The 10,829-nt window shown below is 34.7% G+C and overlaps 1 protein-coding gene across 1 annotated transcript; it reads right to left on the bottom strand.

The window, feature by feature from the left end:
* Positions 1 to 113: 113 nt before the first annotated feature.
* LOC100262251 (gamma-glutamyl hydrolase 2) lies at positions 114 to 9,853 on the bottom strand. Its single transcript, XM_002285489.4, has 10 exons — positions 9,122 to 9,853; positions 8,102 to 8,188; positions 5,903 to 5,992; positions 5,075 to 5,169; positions 2,234 to 2,294; positions 1,650 to 1,739; positions 1,465 to 1,527; positions 982 to 1,070; positions 654 to 746; positions 114 to 296 (listed from the first exon to the last, which is right to left on the bottom strand). Exons 1-10 carry the CDS (start codon positions 9,572 to 9,574, stop codon positions 263 to 265), a joined length of 1,155 nt encoding a protein of 384 aa, XP_002285525.1. The 5' UTR covers positions 9,575 to 9,853; the 3' UTR covers positions 114 to 262.
* Positions 9,854 to 10,829: the final 976 nt, after the last annotated feature.

The following is a 10,829-nucleotide window of genomic DNA, read 5'->3' as shown; positions in this document are numbered from 1 at the left end:
ATTTTTTAATTTTAATTTTCTTTATCGGCTGTTCCTTCTTTAACACACGGTAAAAAGCCTCTCTCCACCTCACTAAGCAGCCAAACACAGAGAACAAATATCTAACAGAAACAGACTAAAAGCCCAGCTTCAGACGCTGGAACAAGTAAAATATTGCAACAATTAACGTCCAGTTCAGTTCAATACTAATGAGGGCAGTCCTTACATCACAATAGATTTCTTTTTACAATGTGAGAATTAACTTTTTACAGATACAAATGCCTCAGGAGAAGATGTAAACTTCGTCATATCCCTTCCTGCAGTTGAAAATCGAGTCAGTAATTCATACCTAAAACCCTAATAAGAATGCAGTCAGGAACCATTGTTATGTTTGGTTCCTGAAAAATACTAAAAAAAGAAAAAAAATGCTAAAAAAAATGGTTTTAAAAAAAAAGCGAAAGAAAAGCAAATCAAATATAATTAAAATTAATTAAAAATTTGTATGTTTTTAAATTATTTAACTTTTACATAAAAGAGAAAAAAATAAGTAAAATTAATTTAAAGATGCATTTTAAAGTTATTATTTATTTCCCTTCACTTCTTCTTTTCTTCAATCTTTTTCCCTTCTATCTTCCCTCATATTTTCTGAGAACCAAATGGAATTTGAAGCTTACCCAGCCTTCCCACAGTAAGTGGGACTGTAATTGTAAATAAGATTGTCAAGCACTTTGCGAGCAGGTGGCCTGTTCAGAGATTTCCTAGCTTCACTGCATCCACAAGTGAGAAAAAATTCAAAACAATTCTGATTCTGCCCAAGGGGCAAAAACATGATTCAGGTTTTGCCCATTTGATTTTCAGATCAATCTCGCATTCCAAATTTCACACAAGAAGAAAGATTGTTTGAACTAAAATGATCCCCTAGAAAATGGGGATCATATGTATGATTTTGTCTGAAGTCACAACTAATAAATAGAAGCGTTTAATAGGAAACCAGTCCCAGACCTGATAAAAAAGTTTGCAACATGTTGCGTCACTTGAACTGCATCTTCAGAGTGTGGAATCCTCGACAACCCCCATTCAAATGCATTTTTCTGCATTGGATTTGATCAATCAGTTCATGTTGAGTAGTAGGTCTGATATTAAACCAGGCCCAGTGATCGAATAACGGTAGCAGTTGACAAATAAAGAAAGCATCAATATTATGCTCCTCTTCATCTTCCAACAAGCAATAAGAGAAAAAGACTAAAATCCCATAAACAATACTTAGAGAATTGACACATTCTTTCATATCATTTCCAATCAAATTGAAGCTAAAATATTAAATACAATTCCCACCACATTCTCACCATCACTGTAATATTTGGAAAATAATTCAGGGCTAACATGTATTAAGGTAAGATGTACATTCAATAAGCCAGATCATTCATCTCGCAAACCAGCAGCAGGTACAAAATCAGCAAAAAGCAAATGCCAAACAACACCTACCTCTGGATGCCATTGGAATGCAGTCACAGGATAGCTGTGGGCTTGTGCTGTGGAGACATATACCTGATATGGATGGATGAGAAAAATAAGAATTTTTCAGCAGAAAGAATATATGGTGCAGAATTGAATATTATTAACTTTCATTCTAGAATGAATAAAATGTAGAAATTTGTTTGGTTCCGTACCTTATCATCTTCATCCGTGCTAGTAGTTAAGATCTTAAAGAAACTAGATAGATCAGTATTCTCTTGGAACCTTTCTGGTGATATTCCATACTGTTGCAATGGGAAATCAACTTCAGATGCTTGTCTTGGGTATAGAAGTATAAGTAAACACATTAAGATTAAGATAGCATTAAAACAAATTCATGTCATGCTAAAAGAAGAAACCGGTAGTTCCCTATATGGTCTACACAGTCACAATATATAAAGTTTGGATTACTAACATCTTCACAAAGAATATATTCAAATTACAAACAATCCAGAATACATCGTCTCCCTTCATCCAAAACCAATTGGTTGTTTAACCAGTTAGGTCACTATAGCTAGGGAGGATGGTAAATTCCCTGGTGGTCTAGCATAGACATTTTTTGACAGATTCTCTAAACTGATCTACATAGAGCTTGGACCTCCACCCAATTTCTTAGATAGAAAACTGAAATGTAAGTATATAACTTCTGTTACTATTGATAAAAAAAAAAAGTATATAACTTCTGTTAATATAATTATATTACTGTAATAGTGAAAGAAAAGAAGTCATAATAACTCACATGATGGTTTTGCATGACAAGACAATCAGTACTCAATTTTCTCAGTAAATCTGGAGGAAACCTGCACAAGTAAACAAATATTAACCCCCTAGTTCACAACTTCTCCGATTGGATGAAATTCTAAAGGAATGCCTAAGGACATATCTACAAAAGTATTAACTGGCTTTTGAAGCAAAAAATAAAAAGTAAAGACAAAGAAGAATGCAAGTGGTGTAACGCTCCTTTGGAATGATCTTTATATGCAAATAGAAATACACAATATTCTGATTGAAAAACTAAAAGTGTGACTTCATTATAGCATAAAGTAACATCCAAGACTTCCTCACAAGCAGGTACACACAATCTTAGGTATCTGGTTTCATGCCAAGTTCACACAAATGGTATCAGAATTCATATTTAAAAACCTCTTGGTCAAAATATCAAGTTGATTCATTGACTACAAATAAGGCTTGCAAATCTGGCCAACACTCAATTTCTCCTTTAGCAAGTTTCGAACATTTCAAATCCCACAATGATGTTCTGGGTTATGTGTGATGGTAATCTCAGTTATACTATCACAAAGAAGCCTCATGTGGTCACTGGATGAACACCAATCTCTCTCAACGGGATCTTCAAACAAAGCGGTTCACTACCTTTTATCATTATTAAGATTCTGCATCAGCATTTGATGTATCAACCAATGAGTTAATCTACCCTACCAAAATCAAGAGAACACCTTGAAGAAAGGTACATTATCCTGAGATGGACCCTCCATCATTACTTTTCTTTTAATAAATAATAAAAGATCTATATTAAAGTGCCAAAAGGGGAGAACCCTATCATACAGGGATGTCATATTATTAACTTGGCCAGCCATTACCTATAGTATTCCACCATCAAGGCATCGATTTTAGCAAACAAAAAAACCTTCCCAATAGTTGACTTTAAATACCAACAAATCCCAAAACTCCCTCAAGATGGAAAAACCAATGAGCATGAGCAATCCACTAACAACATAAATAAAATATCAAGTGAAGTATAAACCAAATAGATAAGTTTTCCCAGAATCTTCCAGTATATCACATGCATAATATTAAGTAGAATAATACAAGTAGATAAGCTTTCCCACAAACTTTTCTAGTTTTATCTATGGATATCTAGAAAGAACTCTTACCATCTCACCTGATTTATGATTGTGTTCAATTGATATAAACCAGCATGAAACCAAATATTGTAATCCACTTCAACAGATTAAGGTGTATAGTGCACCTTATTTGAAGATTAAGAGAGACTTTTCAAACCTGGCCAACTCAATCCCAAGTAAGAATTTTAGGCTTCCAAATTCACTTATTTCAAATCCTCTGGCTAAATGAGTCTGTCCACCTTATGTTTCCTACCATTACCATCCACCACAGTGCCATCAATTTAGGACAATAAATAAGGCAACTTTACCCTGTAATGCTTGATATCAACGGGTATTTGGCTTGGTTCAGCTTAGTCATGATCAAATATAGGTGTAGTCTTCTTGGCAAACTAATAGGATGAACCCCTTAACCATGATTTTTCATTGCTTCGTTAACTCTCAAAAATCAGGCTCTAAGAGAGTTCTCCAAACCATATAGGGCTTTCTTCAATTTACACATTATCCAAGGATGATGTTCAGGCTGGAGTCATTTTACTCATATCTAATTCACTTCTTCATTTAGGTCATGATGAAGAAAAAGCTTCTTCACATTGCATTGCCAAAAGAGCAGACTATGTTTCACAACAAGAGAAAGCAAATTCCAGATAAGTTTCATCTAAAGCAAAAGGCTCTATTAGTCAATGCCATAGATATTGTTAATCCTTTAGCCACCAGTAGCATCTTGTCTCCACAAGTCTGTCAACCAAGTTATCCAATAAGTGACCACTTGTGCACACCCGTGTTTCTCCCCAGCTCCAAAGTATTATTTTTCCATAATGCTCTCATCTACTCAGAAATAGCCAAGCCTCTTGCATTGATTATGTGTTTCATCTTTCCGGTTCTGAGGCCACATGGGGGAGCCTAATATAGCATACATAATACAGTAGAAGATTGGATGTTAAGTCCATAAAGAACTCCCTTATGGTCAATAATAGGGCAACCAGACTCAATTGGTAAAAAGTTCAAACAACCTTGCTTTCTCCTGCTGTGAAACCTTATGTGTCATGCACAGCACTAGTCATTTTTGACACTACAGATACAAACTGTATGGTCTATTCGAAACTGCCTTTTGCATCATCCTCTGTCTTCATCACATCTAGAGTTTCTATATTCATTCTTTTATATATAATACATATTACAGTTTTTCAATTATGAAAGTTTCATAAATTGCTATTATCATCACTTTCTTGTCGTTTCATTTGTGCCTATTGCAATGCTAAATTAGTGACTAAAGTGGCAATCTGCTACTGGCTTCTGAATCTTTATTAGCTTCTTATTTCCTGGAGAACTGAGATGCAAAAGTTGTATTACCAATATCCTGTTAAGACTCTCTCACTACCTCATCTTCTTTTGATACTTCACCTAGATAACTTCTTAATGAATATAACACTTTTTACTTTTTTTTCTTCTCACCAACAAAATATCAATTTATGATCCCCTATGAGTTCAAGAGGGATGTCATGGACAGTGCTCATATGTGTATATCTATGGGCAATGCCTAGTGTGTGAATATAATAATTTTCTATTCTCCAATTAGGTGACTAACAGTGAAGTGAAGCAGCAGGCAAGAGAAACACATGCATATCGATTCTCATACATTCACAAAAAACTTGAATGCATTCATAATCTGGTTGCATCAAAGTCAAGTGACAATATTACACACACAAACAAATTTATACCTCTGAAACACCGTTCCTCTAATATCTGTGTTTTTCATGAAATTGAGGGTGGATGCTTGATCTGCTGCACTAAATTCTTCAAGAATTTTTATGTCCTATGATCAGAAAAAAGAATGTCACTTCCCAAAAACGAAAACAAAACCAGGCTTTATAAAATTATCTTCAATACGTAAAAGATCCCAAAGCTGAAACAAAATTACTTCGACACTAAGTCAAATTACAGTAATTTAACAATAAATAGATTAGTTTAGCATCAACACAGAAAAAAATGAAATAAAATAAAATAAAAAATTTGAGGATAAGGAAGTGCAATTCAATCGCATATAATCTTTATGGATGAAATTTTGAGTTCACTATGATCTCTAAAAGGTTGGCTTCCAGTAGTTTAACTCCTTCGTTCCATGTTAAATATTATCACTGCAATATTTTGAAGAACAGATTAGGTCATTCCCAGGCAAGTGATAACAAATGATCAAGAGTCAGCCCATTCATGACACGGGAACATGTAACTATGCATACAGGAATTCTTTAAATCAGTCCAGCAGCAAACATCCAATCATTTCCCTCTTTTCAGTATTTAAATTAAAATAAGTGCCAACTAACAAAACCAGATTGGCTGTCCTGATTTATTTGTTTGTGTGTCTATACATTTTACTTGATGAATAAAAAAGTAGCTATAGTGGCATGTTTAATATAGAATAACATTTCTCAAGAAGGAAAGAAGGGGATGGGAAAGAGGAGATATCATCTTAATGAATAAAAAAAGACTGAACTAGTGGAACCCCCGAACCACACCCATAAATGGATTTAAGAAAAAGGATAGATCACCTTACTGATGATCATTGTTAAAAGTTCGAAACCCAAGCAGGTGGCAAGTACAGGAAAGTGGTCCCCAACATCATTCTTCTCTAAACTTTTCTGCAAAAGGACAGATAAAAGAGCAGCTTATAAAGGGAAGCCAATGTCAATTATAAGAACACATGCACCATGATGTATGATTGTTGAGACTCTTCATAAAGAGAAGTTATATTATGTATCACCAAAAGAGAGAGAGAGAGAGAGAGAGAGAGAGATGCCTCCAGAAAATATCATTCTTGCTAAAGTAAATCTACAATCAGCTCAGTCAAAATTATTTTTTTATCTCAGATTTATTTCACCGTCAAACTGCTGTTCCCTGCCTGTGATTGCATGTTTCTTAAAAAAAATGTATATCTCTGTTTTTTCTTTTTTTCTTTTTTTTGAAAAAGATATATTCAGAATTTGTATTAGCTGTTCCTTATGAAGCCAATCATTCAACACCATCTGAGTACTCTGGGAATGAACGGATGGAGCAGGAAAAACTTGATGAGGTTCACCTTTAAAAGCTTCAAGAAATCACCACGGAACTTCACTTGAAAATCCAAGCAGTAGCTTTCATGGATAAACCACACATAATCCAATGCAAGCATAAAATCTTAAATCACGTATCAAATTTCAAATATCTACAGTCTCCTATTTCTATGCTCAAAATGAATGATTGATACTTCCACAGGACTTGAAGTTGCCCAGATTCTATCCCATATTTATATTGTTCTTCTAAGCTTAATAAAAATTCCCCAAAAACTTTTCTCACCTCCAAACAATGACGGTTTCTACATTAACTTCCTATTATTTTGCCATTAAACTGAAGAAATCTTGATATGGTACACATATTAAAAGAAACGAGAGACACACTTGAAAAAATTAACTGAGTATATCTTTCATATACATAACTCCCTCTCCAGCATACTTATATTTTCCAAAATTTACATTCACTGCCGAGCTTCACACAAGGACTTCTTTCAGCTTACTGTCATTTGACTTCCAGAATCTTTTCCTTTATTTTTATCAGCCATCTTATTCAAGAGACCATTAATTTTTTCTTCAAACTCCATTTCATTTTTTAATCAGTTAAACAAAAAGCAGCAGTTTTTCTCCTACATTCTACCCCAAGTTTTATGGCTCATAATCTCCTTTTTTTTCCATCTCTATACAATTATTTGATATTGCTAAATTATGGGGTCTGTCAAGCTCCCTTATGAGATACCCAGAAATTCTTACATTTAACCATTATACTCCACCAGTTCAGCAGAAAAAAATCTACCCAGGATCAAATGTGTTCCACTCTTAATTCATGTTCATCTCTTTTTTTTAAAACATGAAAATGCTAATGCAATATCTAAAACCCTCTCTCTGAATAGTTCACCTTATCAAATCCATATCATTGATGCACCATCTCATACTTCATCATTTTTCAGTAGCACTTAGTTTCCCTCCTGCAAAAAAATTCTCTTCCTAGGGAACACTCGAATTAATTCACCAAGACTTTGAAAAACTTTACCTAATATGGTTGTGTAGGCCATCTTAGAGGGTATATGCATGAATGATATCAACATTCTCCATTTCTAAAACAAGTTTCTTTATGATTAACCTCTAGTGGCTTCAACATCTCCTAAATCTGAAAAATCTGATTAGCTCATAAAGAGTTCACCTACATGTCTAATTAGGATGGGCAAATGGCATTTAGGTTGAGACTGGATAAATAGCAAGGAACAAAATGATAAGATAATAAATTTTGCAAAACTTTTGTGATATGTCACAATAGATCCACAAGAAAAAAAAAAAAAAAAAATAACACATAACAAAAGCATGGGAAAATATTCAATTGTCGTGCCCATCTTTTAAATGTAACAAAGTTCTGATGTAAGAGCAGTCTATATATTTCACAAGTTGAAGACATTCCCACTCCAATATAAAAGGCTGGGGGATATTTCAGAGATTAACAGTGTAAACCAACATCTAGCTGTATGGCTATTTAGCTTTCAGATTTAGATTTCAAATGAAAAGATTCTAAAAGAATTTAAAGCACAATTTGCATCACATACAAAAGGGAACTTATAATGGAGGCAGACTAAAAATGAAGCATACAAACCACTTCCATAGTAAACAGGTTTCTATATAGCCCAAAAGATTCTCATCTAATCAGAAAACCTTGGAACAGTGAATTACCTTAAAAATCTCCCCAACAGTCGTGTAGTACAAACCGCTTTTCGCCCATCCTCCGGTAAAAATAACTCCATTGACCAGGTTGAGCTTCTGCAAAAAGACTATTAATATTGAGCATAACAATGGATTATAGGTAAAGAAAGTATAACTGAGTATTAGAAAAGGTAACTGAGAATCATACTATAAACACATTATAGCAAGTAAAGCAATATAGTGGGATGGTTCTTCTAAGAAAGCTTGAAGGAACCAACAACCTTCCCAAGTATAATTCAAACAGTGGACCATGATGACCTTTATGGACAGAGGTTTCAGATTTTGCCTAACTTCTTATCGCATAAACTGTACCAGTCAATTAAAGCAATAATTTTTCTTTGGGATTATGGCATAGGATATACTCACAGGCTGGGATGGTGTGGGTTCAGCTAGGCAGTGTTCAAGATATGATGGTTATTTCTTTCAAGTACTTTGGGAACTCTGCTAGAGGCAAGATTGTTTGGAAGATGGCGTGTCTCATTTTGTTGTGGATTGTGTGGAAAGAAAGGAATGCTAAGATTTTCGAGGATACTTGGAAGATCCCAGAGATGATGTGGGACTAGCTTCATTTCTATGTTTCTTTTTGGGCTTATCGTATTGACATTTTTAAACCCTATCCTTTGAGGGTAATTCGGCTTAATTAGCTTTCGATATGTACACCCTAGGGTTGGGCCTATAAGGTCAGGTTCCTTAGCCAAAATTAATTTCTTTACCTCTGGTTCCTTAGCAACCAGAAAGATATTCAGATAATAGAAATCAAAATTAATAAACCAATCAAATGTTGCATCTCTTCCTAAAACAATCGCTGAAAATTTCTTGGAAGAGAAGCATGGCAGTCGTTGCCGGAGTTTTTGGCTGCTTCCCACGTGGAAATCACACATCAGTAAGACCGTTAAGGCCATCGTGGAAGCAACAAGAGAGCTCTGGAGAAAACAATTTCCCACCAAAAAAACCGCGAAGAAAACTCTAAAAAAAAAAAAAAAACCCAACCTCGTGGAGAATCTCAAGAGGCTCGTTATAAATTAGGGGAATAACGCGAGCGCCAGCCGATTCAACGAATTTCACGTACGACGCCGCAATGTACGAAGCGTTTGTATCATTGTTAAGCCTGCCGGAGGCGCCGTCGCCAGGATGAGTCAAAATCCCGACCACCGGACGGAAATTCAACTTAGGATCAGGCGCCGGGCAACTCGGAGACGATCGAGCCGACCCAAGTCGGACATCACTCGGGAGCAGAATCGTGGACTCGGCTTTAGCAGCGGTCAACTCTTTAGAGACGGAAAGCAAGAGAGGAACCCAGAGGTAGTTCCAGATCTCGGAGTAGCGGCCGGAGGAGGAGGAGGCTGAAACGGCGTCTTTTGGCATGTCGGATGAATCGGCGGGCGATGCGGTGGATGAGGTGGAGGCGGAGGAGGGAGAGCTAGAGAGGAAATGAGCCGGCATGGTGGTGGCGAGAGAAGTAATTGTTCGTTGTGATGGCGATCGTGTTGGTAGTGGTGCTGATGGAGAGTATTGACATGGATGTGGCAGTGGCGAAGGTGGCGGAGCGCCGGGTAGTTGGCGGTGAGTGGTAGTTGGGAGTCTGGCAAATTTGAAGGAAGACAAACTACGGAGCGGAGAGATAGAGAGGACTATTTGTGGGGTCCACTCAGTCTTCACACTCAATCTTCATTCGAAATTATTATTACATTTTAAAAGAAATTTATAACTTTCTTCCAAATTTAATTACTTAAATCTCAATCCACTTTTTGGATAATTTAGGGGTGCGCAAAGTTCCACTTTTTAAAAATCATTTTTTATTTTTTAATTAAAAAACAATTTTTGAAAATAAATTTCATAAAACAATTTTTAAAACATTTGTTTTAAGAAATAAAACTTTCAATCTACTAATATTGTAATTTAAAAATAAAGACTTTAACTTCTCTTTAAAGCAAAAAATGAGACGTCCATCCAACCGAGACCTAAAATATATATCACATGTGATAAGATAAAGTATATAAAAAGTATAGAATATCAAAGAAGATGATGAGGAAAATGAACTAATATGTTACCCAAATTTGGTTTATAACTCAAGCTAGAAATCTTTGGTTGAATATGGTTACATGTTGCTTTTTGTATAAGATGTGTCATGATGACAATTTTTTAAAAGAGTTTTGAATCACTAAGAACCCGTTGGATAGTGATTTTAAAAAGCGTTTTTAATATTTTTAATATTTAAAATTTTTTATTATTTAATTGATAAAAATATTGTAAATGCTTTTTAAAATTACTTTCAAACCCATTATAAAAATATGTTTGACAGTGATTTTAGGAAACGTTTTTATCATTTTTAACTATTAAATGATAAAAAATTTCAAGTATTAAAAATATTAAAAAAGTTTCGTAAAATTATCACTAAATAAGCCCTAACTCTTTTTATATTTTTATTTGAAAAATAATCATTTTAAATATAAATATCATTTATTACTTTAAATATTTACATAATTATTTAAAAAAAAATGAAGATACGGATGGTACAATAGATATTTTTAAATAATATTATTTTGTTGTTTTAAAAGGCATTATCACATGTGGGGGCTATGGTGACCCAGCAATGGTCCATTGATTTAGAATACGTGGCCGCATCTTTTTGCCCTTGTCTTTCTCTCTTTCATCTTCTTTCTCTTGTCTGGTTGTAATTTAATTCATGGGCACAGAA

Source organism: Vitis vinifera, chromosome 19, assembly GCF_030704535.1.
Source record: "Vitis vinifera cultivar Pinot Noir 40024 chromosome 19, ASM3070453v1".
NCBI lineage: Eukaryota > Viridiplantae > Streptophyta > Magnoliopsida > Vitales > Vitaceae > Vitis > Vitis vinifera.
Note: the sequence above shows the minus strand (reverse complement) of the source record. Positions and strands in the feature narration are given on the sequence as shown.

Coding starts and splice junctions, on each gene's coding strand:
- LOC100262251 (XM_002285489.4), bottom strand. CDS start 9,574: ATGCCGGCTCATTTCCTCTCTAGCTCTCCCTCCTCCGCCTCCACCTCA. Junction 2,295..5,074: donor AGAGGAACGGTGTTTCAGAG/GTATAAATTTGT, acceptor TTACTTGTGCAG/GTTTCCTCCAGATTTACTGA. Junction 1,528..1,649: donor GCACGGATGAAGATGATAAG/GTACGGAACCAA, acceptor CATCCATATCAG/GTATATGTCTCCACAGCACA.